Here is a 16,968-nt window from a genome sequence, read left to right on the forward strand (position 1 = left end):
GCCCTTTCTTTATATAGGCATCATGGAAGGAGTCAGTATATAGGGAAAGATTAAAGAGAGTGAGGATGGTAGTAAGGACAATCTTCTGGAAAATACAGGAACAAATATAAACAGGATTGTATAAAGCATAGCTTCTTATGGAACCAAGAAGGGCCTGCTCTTTATCAGACAAGAGTAAAGGAAGAGATAGTGGGGAAAGATATCTAAGTTATATGAGATGAGAAAGTAGAGAAAATATTTGAGAATAACCTCATTTTTTTTTGCATTGAGATTTAAGGCAAGGTCCCTAGCTAAGAGAGTAAAGGGAGGGGAGGAGGCTAATGGAAGGACAAAAAAATATTTGGAAGAGTCACTGTCATGAATAGGATAGTGACTTATTTGGGGAAGTACATAAAGATTGCCTTGTTCTAGTGAGAGCCCAGTTAAGGGAACATAGAGCATAAATTTGTAACGTATACAGTCAGCATGGTTTCATAATTTTCTCCAGCTCCTTTCAGAAACATATAATTTTTAAAAAAGGAAGGAGATGGCAGGAATAATCCAGTTTTGGGGTTTGGCAAGGCTTAATGGGCAATAAGACAAGGGGTCAAGGAATTTGAATTTAAAGGACAGTGAAAAGGTGAAGTGATTCAACTAGGATTCAAGGAAAAGACTGTGGTCAGTATAGGAGTGATGGCCTATGAAGAAACTGAGCTGGGGAGAGACTAGAGATCACAATAAAGATGAAGAATAGAGTCAGGGATTATGGGGCATAGATAAAGATAGAATGAAAAATATTATAATGAACAAAAGGTATTTTGTAGTTCATGAATGTGGAAGTGGAACACTTATGGGTAATGGCAAGGTTAAGAATATGACCCTATAGGAATTGAGTATATTGAGAAATTGGAGAGTTAAGGTATTTGTGGGAGCATCAAAATGTATGTTAAAGCATGAGAGAAGGAGTTAGGTTGAAAAGAAACGTGAGCCAGACACTTAATTTATTGAGGACAGAAGGAAAGAGTCCTGGGTCTCAGTAGATGACAGCTCCTAAAATCTTGATTAAGTGATAATTATAAATTGAATGAAACTCAAAGGAAGATCAATTGTTTAGTGATAGTGGGAGTGGCAGTGGGAGATACTGGGAGTAGAAGTGGCAGAATAAGGATTATTTTGACTTCCCCATCATGACCAGTGATTTTGGGAGTCAAAGTGTAACCAGTACTGGAAAGGGCAGCCAAGGAAGTTATGTCATTGGGAGTGAGCTAGTTCTCAGGAAACATCTCATTGGTTAAAGAGAAGTCCAGATGGAGGATGCAGGTACGTAGACTGTTCACCACCCTCCTTTAAAATCCAAGCCCATGGCAGGTAGTGATGTCAGGACTTAGGAGGCTTGCCTTCAAGAGGGAACAAGATGAGTTCTGGCCCAGGGGAATCTGGTAAGGGGGTAAGAGAAGACAGGATAAGGAAGTCCACCAAAAGAACTTCCTGGGGGTAAGGTTAGAAAGAAAGAATCAGGTAGGCCAGGTCTAGTCCCCATGGCTATTCTACTTCTAGAGAGAGACAGCTAGTGGATGCAGTGTATAGTGCACTGGCCCTGAAGTTGGGAAGACCTGAGTTCAAATGTCACCTCAGATACTTACTTAGCTGTGTGACCCTGGGTAAGCCACTTAACCCCAATTGCCTTAAACATCTGGGGCAATCTCTAGTCATCCTGATATCTATCTTGCCACTGGACCCAGGTGGCTCTGGAGGAAAGAGTGAGATTGGTGACCCTGCATAGCCCTCCCTCACTTCAATTCACTGCAAGTCATGACATCACCCCAATATCATGTTCCTCTTTGAAAATGAAGGACAAACAATGACAACGACCACCTCTGTAGAAGGCCCTGGGGTCAAGACTGAAGTACATTGTGTGACCCTGGGCAAGTCACTTAACCCTCATTGCCCTGAAAAAAGAAAAAAAAAGACTGAAGTACAGAGGCTGGTTGCCCTGATATGATTCCTGACCACTAGAGAAAGCTCTGGGCAAATCTGGGGCCTAGAAGGCCCTAGGACTAATGCAGGAAAATCCAAACTTGAAAGACCTGTGATGTCACAATTGTGACAAGTATTTACTATGGAAGATTGAAGTTAAGTAGTACAGTAGATAGAGCACTGGGTTTGGAATCAGGAAGATTCATCTTCATGAGTTTAAAACTGGCCTCAAACACTTACTATCTGTGTGACCCTGGGCAAGTCACCTAATCTTGTTTACCTCAGTTCTTTATCTATAAAATAAGCCAGAGAAGGAAATGGAAAACCACTCCAGTATTTTTTCTAAGAAAATCCTAAATGGAGTCATGATGAATTGGACATGACTGAAATGGCTGAACAAAAACAATTTTTCTTTCCTATGAAAGAGAATCCTTTCCTAGAATCCAACTTTCCCTGCTGTCTTTAACAAAAGAGAAAATTTTGTTTTCTGGTTTCCACAGAAGCCAGAATGAAGAAAGGAGAGAAATAAAAGTAAACCAGATGGGAAAACAAAAACCTAGAAGAGCTTTAACATATAATATCTCAGAAAGAAATAGATTGCATTGAATAAATTGTATAGGCTGGCCAAAAGAAAGAAAAATAACATAAAGAAAAAGAGAAATATCATTAAGGTACCATATAGCCCCACAAAATCAAAATCACTCAGTATTATAGGTCAACAACTTCTACGTTATTTTTTAAAAAGTTTTGAGAAGCAGTATGGCTTAGTTGTTAGAGGGTTGACCTTGAGGTCAGCAATACCTGGGTTCAGTCAATCACTGCCTCTCAATAATACCAAGTCTGTCAATATGAGAATGAGGATCTGGAAATTAAGGCTAAATTAAAATAATTTACCCTGTGCTGATGAAATCACAAATCTAGACCTGCCTTTCACCCACCAAAAGGGTTTTAACAACAAGAAGGAAAAGAATTTTAATCAATAGCAAAACAACTAGTCAAAACTTTCTCACAAAGGGAAAAAGAATCAATCCAATGTATGAACTTAATTCTAAATTTCTTAAGGGTAAAGGAAGATATTTCTCTCCTATTTGGTTTACCATAGTATATCCTTTGCAACTAACAGTAATAACTGATTTGAAAAGTAATCTCATTTATTTTTTGCCTTCACCTTTTCTTTGATTTCTTCCTATCTTATGTATCATTTTCTTAGTGGTTCTACAAAAACATCTTGTCGTAATCTTTATTATACATATGTCTAGTCCTGCATCCATTTGGTTATAGAACTATAGACTTTGAGTTGGAAGGAAAATTAGGAGAATCTAACTTCATGTTATATTTGAAAAAATGGAGGCCAAGGGAGGTTCAGTGATTTGTCCAAGGATGTGCAGTTAGTAAGTGTGAAATTCAGGATTCAAATACTTCAGGTCCCATAGCTCAAGTTCAGCCCTCTCTTTTCTTTTCAGTCCACTGCCTTCTTGACTTCACCTTTTTTATATTTGAAAGTTCTTTCCTAATAAGTGAGGATTGTGAGACATCTATGGGAAATCACTTCTTATTGCTATGATGCCTATCTTTTCCATTTTTTATTGTTGTTCAGTCGGTTCAGTCATGTCCAACTCTGTGATTCCATTTGGGGTTTTCTTAGTAAAGATACTTGAGTGGTTTGCCATTCCTTCTCCAGTTCATTTTATAGAAGAGGCAACTGAGGCAAACAAGGTTAAATGACTTGCCCAAGGTCCCACAGCAACTGTCTTGGACTGGCTCTGAACTCATATCTTCCTGACTCCAGGCCTGGTACTCTATCCACTGAATCACCTAGATTATTCTTTCCTTAGAGTGATATGTTCTTATCTGCTGATCACATGTAAAATCTGAATAGATTATAGATTATTTTTCATGGTATCATTTTTAAAAGGGCCAAAGTCACATAAGCTTTTGGTAATCAGTTTCATTTCTACTATTATCCAAATGAAGCACGGACTACAAGGATGAATAAGAGTCTTTAGAACACAGTGACCTCATAAGCATTACACCACAATGAACTGTGTCTCTAGTAGCATTTTTTTCTTCTGTGCTCAGATCTGCATAAGTGATAGTAAAAATAGGATATACTTATAAGTAGTGAAATTACCCATCTTAAATAGTATAATGCCTTGCTCCAAAGTGCTATGAAATCTGGTACTAAATGGCCAAGAGAAAGAAAAAGAATAGCATTAGGATATCATTTGATATTGGAAAATCACAATTAGTCAATCTTGTGGACAAAAAGGAAGTTAGAGATTCTTTAATGTAAGTATTAGCATTTGTCATTTGTCAATACTTCTACACCATTATGTCACTTTTTTCTAGTTTTATCTCCATGAATATGCCTTTAGTAATATGATATGACTTTTCATTGCCACTGCATTGTGATTTGAGGAGTGTATTTTAAATATTTTGAATAAAGAAAAGACTTTATGAATGCATTCCTTTTTATATAATAAAATGGATAGTATACATATTAGCCTTTTCAGTGCCCCTACACATAAGTAGAAAAATTGCAACTCTGTAAAACATAAGATAGTTAAAGAATTATACAGATCTAATAACCTTCATATTATCTGATTAACCTCTTTCCCCAACATTCCTTCCTGTAGATTCTGATCCTTGTTACCTACCCCATGTAAGTCTCCCAGTACCTCTTCTTAAGGTGGGTTGGTGAGTTGTCCAGGATACTTTAATGCCCTCTGCTGATGTCTTTGGCCAGATGCCAAATCTCAATCCTCAGGCCCTACATTGGGTAAAGTTAAGTTCTAGAAGAGAATAGATTGTAAAGGTCAAAGGCTAAAGTATATCTGAAATAATTGTGTTAGTACCCTGGGGCATTTTGTGGTGGGGCATGTTATTCAATTGTTTCTGTCATGTCAGGTCCTTCCTGACCCCCTTTGGGGTTTTCTTGGCAGAGATACTAGAGGTAGTTTGCCATTTCCTTTTCCAACTCATTTTACAGATGAGGGAACTAAGGCAAAAAGGTTAAGGTGTCTTGCCCAAGGTCACATAGCTAGTTTCTGACTTCCTATTTGAACTCAGGAAGATGAATCTTCCAGACTCTAGGCCTGACACTCTATCTACTGCGCCACCTAGTTGCCAACCTGGGGCATAAACAAGAGAATTGTCCACTTAAAAGTTAGAATTGACAGGCCCAAGAGCTTTTCCAGATCCTTTCCCTTTAGACCCCAAATAACTTGGGGGTTTTGACCTATTGACTATTATACTTATTATGTTATATTGAGTTTTTATAGTTCACAGGATTCTAGAGAGTTAGCTGTATTTGTCTTATCCCTCTACTAGGCTGTCATTATCTCCATGATACAATCATGGACTGTGCATCATCTAAACTTTGTACATGGGACAGTAGGCACTTAACAGTTTTTGAATGAAGGAATCCATGATTTGATCCATAAAATGGTTAAATGCTATGGAAAATGCTAACAACAATAGCCAGCATTTATGTAGAGAATTAAGGTTTGTGAAGCACTTTTCACTCTATATGTTTACACACACACACACACACACACACACACACACACACACACACACACACAAAAGAACATATATATGATTTATATAGTGGTCCCAAGTTATCATACAGATACAATCATACTCATGAGAAATGTTCATGAAACCTTGGCTGCTAAAAATTGATAGCTCACTCGAATTTTCTAATCCATGATTTTTCCTTGCTCTAATGTTATATTGTTCATGTTCATACACTGAGAACCTGTTATTTCATTGCTCCAGAATTTATCTCCACTGTTGCAGTCTGAAGCCTATGTATAATGTGATGATTTAGAGTAACTTGCATCTCAGAGATATTAAATGATTTGTTCATTGTTAGCCACTGACAGACGTCATATTTTGAACCCAGGTCATTCAAACACCAAGTCCAGCATTCTAAATGTTTCATCATGCTGCCTCTTTTGCTTAGTTCTTTAAAAACAAACATACCAAAATCATCACTACACTTAGTAGTTAGTCCTGTTAACTCAACATTATCCATGAGTAGGCTATTTATAGATCAGGAACAGCTTCACCTCTTCCTTACTTCTTCAGCAGAGAGGACACCCATTATTAGTTTCTATGTTATAATGATCTCTATTCTCATTAAATAAACCCACTCATGTAGAAAGACTTCCAAATGTGGAACAATTAAATGACTTCTATGCAAAGTGCCCCATTCCCCTAGCCAATAACACAAACATACATATATGGCAAGGATTGGGGAGTTGGGAGAGAGCAAGGGAGGGTGTAGTGAAAAGATACCTAAGTTTCTTCTACTACGTCTACCACTTACTAGCTATGTAACTTAGGGCACATTGCTTTGTCTTTCTGGGTCTCAGACCATAGAACATTTGGATCATAGATTATGAGGTGAGAGTGACCTTGGCTTTGCCTAGCTTTAAAATGAAGAGACTGGAATAGATGTGTAATGATTGGAATGACGCCACCTACTGGAGACTTGCTGTGGAGAGCTCCACCGTGGGGAAGATGCCTCAGAGGCATTGTGGCTTTTCCTTGGCGTCAGGAAATGCTTGCTCATGGGTGCTGTCTATCAAGTCTACCAGCCAATCAACTGGAGGAGCCTCCTATGGTCTGGGAGGAGACAGGAAGGAGGAAAGGGAGCCTGCGCAGAGAGCGCTGGCCTTTTTGGCTTCCGGACTTGATGGTGGTGGCGGCAGAGGACTTCACAGGAAATTTGAGGAAAGATAGGAATGCCAGGCTGTTAGAATTCTGTTCTCAATCTTTTTCTTTCTATTTTCCAATAAACCCTTAAAAACCTAAACTCGTTTTATCAGTGATTTTTAGTCAGTTTCCCCCAAACTGGGGGAACACATTAGAATCCACGTTTAGAATCTTAAATTACACAGATGAAAGTCTCCTTTACGTTTAGCATGTGATTTTGTGATTATAGAAATATTAATATGCTCCCCAGAGAAACTGTGAACCATACATCTGCATGCATAGGCAGCTACGTGGTGCAGTGGACATAGTACTAGAGCCCCATGGATTCAGGAAGATTTAAGTTTAAATCTTGCCAGAGAAACTTACTAGCTATGTGACCCTTGAGCAAGTCACTTAAACTCTCTATACCTCAATTTTCTCATCTGTAAAATGGAATTAATAATGACATTTACCTCTCAGGGTTGTTGTAAGGACATTAATTTGAGTTAATGATTTAATATTTGTAAAGTTTTGTAATCGTTAAAGTAATATACAAATGTTAGTTATTATTGTTGTTGTTGTTATTATTATTATTATTTGATGAATGTCATGGGCCAGGATGTTGTGGTATAGACCTAGGGAACCTTGAATTGACTCCTTTCACCATCTCCATTTTTTTTCTAAACCAAGGTCATTGGCACTAGATCCTGCTGACTTTGTCAGTTGTCCCAGAGGAAATTTTATATACTGTGAAACTGAAATTTGTGCTCTTAGATGTCCTAGGGTCAGTGGATTGACTTGAGAGTTAAGACATGTTGTTATTGCTGTTTAACTATTTTGTTGTTCATCTATTTTGTTGATATGTTCAGTTGTTTCAGTCTATCGAACTCTTCCTGGCTCCATTTGAGGTTTGCTTAACTAAAATACTTGAGTTATTTACCTTTTCCTTCTCCAAATCATTTTATTAATGAAAAAACTAAAGCAAACATGGTTAAGTGACTTGTTGAGGGTCACATAACTAGTGTCTGGTGCCAGATTTGAACTCAGAAAGATGAGTCTTACTGACTCTAGGCCTGACATTCTATCCACTACACCACCTAGATATAATATTAAATAGATTAAGCCCAACAACTACACACACACAAGCACCCAGGACTGCTTTGAAACAGAACATTGTGAAACAGAGCCAGGTCAATTCAAATTAACTTTGCTCCTCAGGTCAATTGACCTGAAACCTAGCCATAGGTCTTTGGAGCAAGGAATGAATGAAGATCACTCTATGATTGAACAGCATGTTTCTAAAACCTAATAGAATCCCTTCCTTTCCACCTCTTCCTTCAGCTATGGACTGCTTTTTCTTCTTTGTGGTGGCTTTTATTTTCTTGAGGAATATTTTTATCTGGATATCACCACGTAAATTTTTAGTGAAGTATTTATCTGAATGAACTGTCAAGCTCCAAGTGGTTCATTGCACCAGATGAAAAACCCATTGACTGAAGGGGAGAGGGTGTTTCTGTATAGCAGAGGGGCAGAAGAGATAAAGTAAGGATTGCCAAAATGTAGAAACTTGTCAGCTCCCCAATTTTCTCCAACTTATATTTTCATAGCAAAGTTTTATTTTGGTGTTTATTATTATAATATCCTGAAAATCAGTCTGCTTAAACTCACACAGAAATAAGTAAATCCATCACGAATTCAAAGAAAATAAATTAGTTTTATAAATTTATTTTATTTTTGAATCACTGAAGAATTATTTATACCTCATTGCCCTACTCTATTAGCATGGTTAATCAAGATGGACTTTTTTTCCATCTGTGGACAGTTTAAGGATGAAAGCAGTAGCTAAGTATGAATCATTATTATAATATCTTAAAATTCCTAAATTCTCTTAAAATCTTGAAGGGAATTTAAGTTTACTTAAATTTTATAGCAACTAAGATCATCAAATATATAATAGCCTCTTTTGTACTCTTACCATCTTTTAAAATATTCTACTTGTATGTATTAATAAAAGTAAAGTCAAAAATCTATACTTGAAACATCTTCCAAATTTAACCTATCTAATTTTTTGTAGGAAACTGTTGGATACCGAAGATGAACTCTCTGATATTCAGATTGATTCAGTCCCATCAGAAGTTCGGGATTGGTTGGCTTCTACCTTCACACGGAAAATGGGGATGACAAAGAGAAAACCTGAAGAGAAGCCAAAATTTCGTAGCATTGTGCATGCTGTCCAAGCTGGAATTTTTGTGGACAGGTAAGTATAAACTGTATCATTGGAAAAGAGTGAATGTTAACAAAGAAATATTAATGAAAGTGAAAACAACAACTTAAACTGGACTATAAATATACCTGGTTGTAGTAAATGGACTCTCTGTGAAGGCAGTGGACTCTTCCTCAACAAAGGGTTTAAAAATAAAAAGCTGCACAGTTGTTTCTCATAGAATGTTGTATAAGAGATTTTCCTTCAAGCAAGAGTTGGTAATATGATCTCGGAGGTACCTTCCAACTCCAGGATTCTGTGATTCTGTGATTTAATGAGCAAATATCTAGTCTCATTAAGCTTCATGGTAGTTATACTGCCTACATATGTTATGAAAATGAATCTTGCTAGTTTATTTTGACTTTTTTATGCTAGGAAAAGATTTAAAGGACCATTTCCTTTTTCGCAAAGAAATGCAAAATTCCATTGATTATGAGTCAGATGACAATATTTAATGGTACTTAATTTTTTTGCTGTTAGCACATCTTAGGTGAAAATGTAGCATCTATTGAGATAGCTGATTCCCCTGAATGACACATGACAGCCAAATTGTTGAAGAACTAAAGATCTATTGCCTATATGCCACCAAAGAAAATCTTTCTTTTTTTTTTTCACCTCATATTGCTTTGTTGTTTTCATTTGTCTGGGGTGTTGGGATGGGGCGGGGAGAGAGAAATCTGTTTTTGAAGATGTTTTATCTGTTTCAGTGAAGCAAATCAGATCTGAGAACTTCCTGGAATCACAAAGGCAAATAAAGCACTAGTTAATTCTGAGATGTGAAACACACAGCATTTCTTTTTTTTTTTTTTTTTTTAGTGAGGCAATTGGGGTTAAGTGACTTGCCCAGGGTCACACAGCTAGTAAGTGTGTGTTAAGTGTCTGAGGCCGGATTTGAACTCAGGTACTCCTGACTCCAGGGCCGGTGCTCTATCCACTGCACCACCTAGCTGCCCCCACACAGCATTTCTGATCCCAGCCTTAATACCAGCAATTAATAACACAGCCAATTTCTAACTGAATATGATTTTCTGGAGTGAAGACTACTTAATGCAATATTCTATGAGGCAATACTGGCTAAATATGAGAATAACAGTTTAGAATGAGTGCTGTCAATTCCTTATGTTACAAAAATCATTAAGATTTTCCTTTCTGTTTTGTTTTTGGTGAGGCAGTTGGGATTAAGTGACTTGCCCAGGGTCACACAGCTAGTAAGTGTTAAGTGTCTGAGGCTGAATTTGAACTCAGGTCCTTCTGACTCCAGGGCTGGTGCTCTATCCACTGTGCCACCTAGCTGCCCCTTTCCTTTCTGAAAAAGAACAGTAATGTCTTACATTTATACTACCTCTGCTCCAGATGAAATTTTGGTAGGAAAATGAAATTAGAAAACTGGCACAGCATGAATATCTTTCCCTCCTGAAATGAGTTTAGCATTAAATGATGATCTCAATGAATGTTTTCTGGTTCTGGCAAAGTCTACTTTTACTTGCATTGAAAACTTAAATTTCAAATATGTTTCTTATGTAGGTAAGACTACTTGGCTTCTATTTCAGTTTCCAAAATGAGAATGAGAGTGAAAAGTTGTTATGAAAATAATGCTCTGTAATTGTAACTGTTCTCTCTAATATGCATTTTTTTTTGCTTTAAAATCCTAGTTTTTTTTCCTACTTCCTTTGGTGTCTCCTTTGTATTTACCTCCAGCCAATATATTAGCCACTTGATGGTTTTTCTATTTACTTGGGCTGTTTCATAATTGATAACAGTGGCTGGACTAGCAGTAAGCCAGTCTCATCCTATTTGTTGTACAACCCTGGCCTTCATCTCCCTTTGACCTGTGATTTCATTGACAAAGGGAACTCCTAGAAAGGAAACTGCTTTTACCAATGCAATTAGGTGTAGCTTTTACAATTTATAGTCTTAGAGTTGCCTCGACATTGAGAGGTTAAGTAACTTGCCCAGGATCACACAGTTTGTAATTGTCAGAGAAAGGACTTGAACCCAAGTCATTCTGGCTCTGTGGCTGACTCTCTTTTGATAAATAATCATAATCATAATAAATAGCTTTTATATAGCACTTTGTTTACAAAATATTTTGTAAATACTGTCTCATTTCATCCTCATAATCCTGGGAAGTAGATGCTAGATGCCAGTGAAATTTTCTTTAATGATTCTAGACCAAACTAGTATAAATTTGAAAGGGGAAAGGTATATTGTTGGGTGTGGGGTTATAATGATAAAGAAACAGATAATTTTATTGGCATTTTATTCACAAAACTAGCCAAAGTTGTGCCAGCTACCTTTTTTTTGGGTTTAATTTAAAATTGATATGAGCTCCTAAATAACACTGAGAAAAGGCCATGAAAATATTACTTCATTGTTTTTCCCTGAAGGACACTGTTCTTTTATCCTTTTTTGCGTGTTCAAAAGACATTGTAGAATTTAGAAATATTTACAGAGATATACACTAGGATAACACTCCAACATATTTTCCAACATGAGGAAAGAGATTAAAAAGATTTATACAGAATATGTTGTATAAGCTTAGTATGCATGTGTTTCTGCACACTGTATTGTATACTGCCAATTACAGATATTTTTGGTAGCCAAACTAATTAGTAAAAAGCATCAAGGAAAAGACTACAAGAAATTAGTAGATAAGTACAGAAAGGGAGTGAAATCTTTTTTAGTTGAGAAGCCTACATTAATTAGTGCATTCAAAGTTCAATACAATTCTCATTAGATTTTACAAAGGTAAACATGTCCCCTGTATATTTCATTGAAATGGATTTTTAGCCTAATCTGTTCCTTTTCCTAATCATATTGGGAAATCTGATAAATTATCCATTATATTTGATTGAGAACTGGTCTCAGAGTTAGGAAGATATGGGTTTAACTCTCCTCTAACATATATTGGTCATGTGACCCTAGGGAAGTCACTTAATCTTAATTCCTAGACAACACTAAGAATTAAAGTTGCAGTTCAGATATTGATTTGCATCGTTGTTTTTTTTGGATAGAACAGTATAATGGCATATGCAAATAGATGCATCAGTAGGATTTCACAAACCTCATAGAAATGCTCATGATTTTGTTAAGGGCTAAAATTCTAGCTAAACTGTCTAAAATATCTAATGAGTGGTCGCCAATAAATTATAAGCTTTAGCAAGAGTTAGACTTTTAAGCATTTATTAAGGAGAATAAGAATTTGGTTAAGAGAGAGAAAAAGGCCTAGATTCCTATCTATTAAAGTGAGAGCACATTTCTAGCTCCGCTCTCCACCAGAGTCCAAAGGCAAGAGCCCCAGAGCGAGCACCAGTCTCTTCGTTCCTCCTCCCACTAGGCCGCGTCACTTCCTGACGCCAAAGAAAAGACTCCTGGTCTTGCCCTCAAAGACCTTCGCTTCATGGGTGGAACTCTTCTACAGTAAGTCTCCAGCAGGTGTCGTCATTCCAATCGTTACAGTTTATATCATCCATGACATGGCCAAAGAACTTTAACAAATATACATTTTCCTGAGGTAAACCTCATCTGAGATCAAAGAGTCACTGAAGATTGTTTTGTAGTTGTGTTTGTTTGTTTTTTTTTTCTGTTGTAATGTGTTCCAAGTAATCTTAAATAATTTTGATGTATGTATAGGAGATACTCTGTTGGAAAAGAGCCTGTAGGGTGATGTTTTGCTCATTCATGAAAATCAGTCAAATCATAATTCACAGACAAGTATAATGGAAATATATTCTCTGTATCTTTCAGAGAAGTAATAAAGTAAGGGAAATAATAACAGTTCATATCTACTTTAGGTCTTCATTATGCAAGAGTATGTTGTTTTAAGATAAATAATGGAGAAAATACTTCAATTTCTATTTCTTTCTACTAAGGGAGTCAAATTCTGCCCTTGAATGAACAGTTTATACTTTCAGATTTTTGCTACCTAGATTCCTATTTATGAACTGAAATAGCAAGCAAGTTATTTTTATATATAGTGTTACTAATTTTGTGACATTATTTTTTATTTATTTTACTAAAGAAACAGGTATAAATTTGAGCTCCTTGTTGTTTTCTGAGGTGATTTCTAGTAATATTAAATAGTGCCAACTAAAGAGATGTTTATTTCTCCTTTCCAGTTCAGTATTTCCATTTAACAAGATATTTTCACTCCCATGGTACTATAAGCTCTTTCCTATTGTGTCTGCTTTCTATATATCTGTTGCTCAAAAATAAGGAGAAAAAAGCCATTCATCTAGTAGAACAAAATTTTTTAATACTGAACCCAAGTGGCATAAAGAACTTTGTATCAGAAGGCATGGCCTTTCATATACAAAGCTTTCCATCATTCAGTGGTTTGAAGTCAGGATGGAGATGTCATGAATTTCAAGCAACTTGCTCTTCTTGCAGAATGTCAAGGATTCTAAGCAACTTGACCATTTAAAAACAATATTGATGATATGTGACATCTATAGACACAAAAAGAGAATTTACCTCCAAACTTTGATGGATCTGGGGTTTTATTAATTGGCAATCTTTTAACCAATGAAAGTTGTGACCCTACCACACATTCTCCCCTATGTACCACAGTTTAGACATATATTTTTATACATATTTCATAGAAGATTCACCCAATGTTCCAGAATTTCTAGAATTTCTTGAGTTTCTCTAGTTTTTTTTGTTTTGTTTTGTTTTTCTGTTCCAGAATTTCTCTAGTGTTTTTTTTAAAGATCAGGAATATCTTTATAGTCTTTATAGTTTACTTTGATCAGTCAGAGTTTGTACTCTATATTGACACAGACATCTATAACTGTTTATTTAATTGCTGCTATCCTGTGTGAATTTTTATCTGATTTCCAATTCATTGATAAGCAGCTATAGGAACTGAACCTTATTAATACCAATATTCTCGGGCAGCTAGATGGCGCAGTGGATAGAGCACTGGCCCTGGAGTCAGGAGTACCTGAGTTCAAATCTGGCCTCAGACACTTAACACTTGCTAGCTGTGTGACCCTGGGCAAGTCACTTAACCCCAATTGCCTCACTAAAAAAAAAAAAAAACAAAAAAAAAACCAATATTCTCACTATAAACTAAGTAAGAAGGCATAAAAAAGTTATAGCTCAATGAAGAGATAGCTCACAAGTTCTCCTTAGGTAAATAAATGAATTGGCAGAATTGTTTACTAGTATGTAAGGATAAAGCAATAGCATAAAATAGCATAAAGAAATATAATCTTGAGCAGAACCAGTAGAATATTGTACACAGTATTAACAACATTGTGTGTTGATCAACTGTAATTGACTTGACTCTTCTCAATAATACAATGGTCCAGGATAATTCCAAAGGACTCATGATGGAAAATGTTCTCCAAATTCAGAAAAAAGAACTGTGGCATCTAGATGCAGATTGAACCATACTATTTCAGCTTTTCTGTTTTTCTTTTTTTTAGTTTTTTCCCTTTTGTTCTGATTCTTCTTTCACAGCATGACTAATGCAGAAATATGTTTAATGTGATTGTACATATATAACCTATATCAGATTGCTTGCTGTCTTGGGGAGGGGGGAGGGAGGAAGAAAATTTTGGAACTAGAAATCATATTAAAAACAAATATTGAAAACTATCTCTACATGTAACTGGAAAATAATAAATACTTTTATGATTAAAAAAAGAAATATCATCTTATACTATACTTGGTCATCTTCACTTTCAGGATTCATGTTTCATATGATCAAAAAAGACAAGAAAATTTCAGTATTTGCAACAATATCCATTGCAGGGAACGATTTATGAAGAACTCGGCTTGATTTTGATAGTTGGTGGTTTTCAATGATAACATAGGCATTGGGGAAAATTGAAAAAGTGTATGTTAGAAAAAAATCAAATTAAGAAATCAAGGCTTATAGACTATTTAGAAATCTCATTCCCACATATGAATAGCTTTCTCAAGCCTAGGGTAAGTCAGAAGGTTTGGAGCAAGGCAATCATTGAATAGTGTCACAAATAATACTTGTTAGTTATCTAATAGGATCTCTGTATTGGCTACTTACTTATGCAGTCAGACTAATGCAAAGACCAAAAAAAAAATAATATTAAATTGAATGAAAAAGTTTAGAGGGAGAAAATGATTCTGTGGGCAATTATGACTGTTTGAACTTGAGCTATTTTCCTTAAATCAATTGAAACTGAAAATGATAGAATGACTTAAAACTTGACCTCTGTTAGCAAAGTTTTCAAGGACTTGAGGTTACTGAAAAACCATGATAAGGCATTGAAGTAGGATTTTGGTAGAGGAAGAGAAAATATAGTAGTAGGCCTCCACCAGTTGCAGACGACCATGGATCAGCACCTTGAAGAGCCACAGGCCACAGTGTGGCTGTGCAGTCTGATACAGGAGCCACAGCTCCTGAGTGACTTATAACCGGTAACTGCCGCATCCCGTGTTGCATCTACCCCATGAGGAGTAGCTGGAGTGTCCTCTCCAGGGCACTGGCCTGGGCAGATCAATATGGAAAACAAACTGTTGCCCATGCAACAGGTTTCCCCTCTCTGCGACATTGGTGGATCCAAAGGAGAGGCAGAGCCAATACAGTTTGGCACCAGTGCTGCTGCAGGAGTTGCCAGACCGATGTGATGTCCAACATCAAACTGCCTAAGGGACTCTGACTCCTGAATTTTCCTCGGGGTTAACTCCCGAAGCCTTTCCCATATATGGGTATAGCCACAAGGCAGTGGGAGGTTAAAAATCAGGGTTTCCTTCCCCTAGATGGGTTGCCTGCCAAGGCTAATGAGCCCCACCTGCCCAAAGAAACTGGTTTTAAAGCTCTAGTTACTCGCCTTTGCCCCTTCTCCTGTTAATGGAAACAGTTCAGCCACAAGAAGGCCAGGAGTTGGGCTTCGGTTGTCAGAGGTTATTTGAGACGCACTGAATTGGAGCATTTTATAGAGAGTGGGAGCTTATCTCCACTCCCACCCTGGCATGACAAACCTTTGGAACCAAGAGAAAATATACTGACTGAAAAAAGTTAAACTTAACACAAAGAAAGAAATCTCCTCCAGACATAAGGAGCTAAATGGAGACTTTCACTCAATAATTGTTTGTTTGTCTTTTTAGGATGTACAGACGGAGTTCCAGCATATCTGGTTTGGTTTACCCAACAGCTGTCATCGTAACATTAAAGGTGAGAACTTAGGTTATGCTATTTCTCAAATCATAGTTCTGAAATTTTTATTAAATTAACTGTCAAAGATATCAAGAGTTTCTGTGATATGGACATGCTGGCATGCATATCAGTTTGAAAAGTACACAAAATTTTAAAGATCCCACTCCAAATCAGAACCTAGTAAACTGAATGAAAAATTGATAATTAGAGCCTAAAAAATGATAACTTTCCCTTTTAAAGAATTCGTATAACATATCTTAGGTGAGATCAAATTCAGCCAAGTGTCTACTAGATTGTGTGTGTGTGTGTGTATAAATATATATATATATATATATATATAATGGTCTTTGTTTTGCTTTAAGATTAGTTTTTTTAGATATGAGTTCTATGAGAAACAGTAGAAGGTAAGAATAAAGAAATTATAGAGGAACATCATCTTTCTTATGACTTCATCATGAAATAAAGTTGCATTAGGGAGATGTATGATCTCCAGAGATGTTCTCCATAGTAATGGAGGCTATGGTGAACAAAATCAGAATGGAAGAATAAATCCACTTAGATCATGAGGTCTTTACATTAATCAAATAAGTTGGAGACAAGGTAGAACAAAGGGATACCCTAAATCAGGGAAAGACCCTGCAGAATTCATCATTGTGCTCTTCCCTGACATTCCCAATGCCATCAAAATTTGTCCTTAGAATATGTTAAGTACCTTTCTCTGCCCAATCATTGTCAGACCCCTTGCAAATTAACTATCTGGCACTTACATAGTGCTTTAAAATTTGTAAAGTACTTTAAAAATATCATCTCATTTTATCCTCCAAACAATCCTTGAAGGTAGGTTCTAATATTATTTCTGAAGCATATAGAGGCTAAGTGATTTATCTAGGATTACACAGCTAGTCAG

The 16,968-nt window shown here is 36.4% G+C and overlaps 1 protein-coding gene across 3 annotated transcripts in view; it reads left to right on the plus strand.

Annotated features, from left to right (window-relative positions):
* The window catches only part of PDE1A (phosphodiesterase 1A), a 485,907-nt gene that overhangs the window by 351,679 nt on the left and 117,260 nt on the right, over window positions 1-16,968 (plus strand). For all 3 annotated transcript variants that reach the window (XM_043996942.1, XM_043996940.1, XM_043996941.1), the window contains exons 4-5: window positions 8,732-8,914; window positions 16,013-16,079. In XM_043996942.1, coding sequence (XP_043852877.1) covers window positions 8,732-8,914; window positions 16,013-16,079 — 250 coding nt within the window. The remainder of the gene's footprint in view (window positions 1-8,731; window positions 8,915-16,012; window positions 16,080-16,968) is intronic.

This window comes from Dromiciops gliroides, chromosome 3 (genome assembly GCF_019393635.1).
Source record: "Dromiciops gliroides isolate mDroGli1 chromosome 3, mDroGli1.pri, whole genome shotgun sequence".
Lineage (NCBI taxonomy): Eukaryota > Metazoa > Chordata > Mammalia > Microbiotheria > Microbiotheriidae > Dromiciops > Dromiciops gliroides.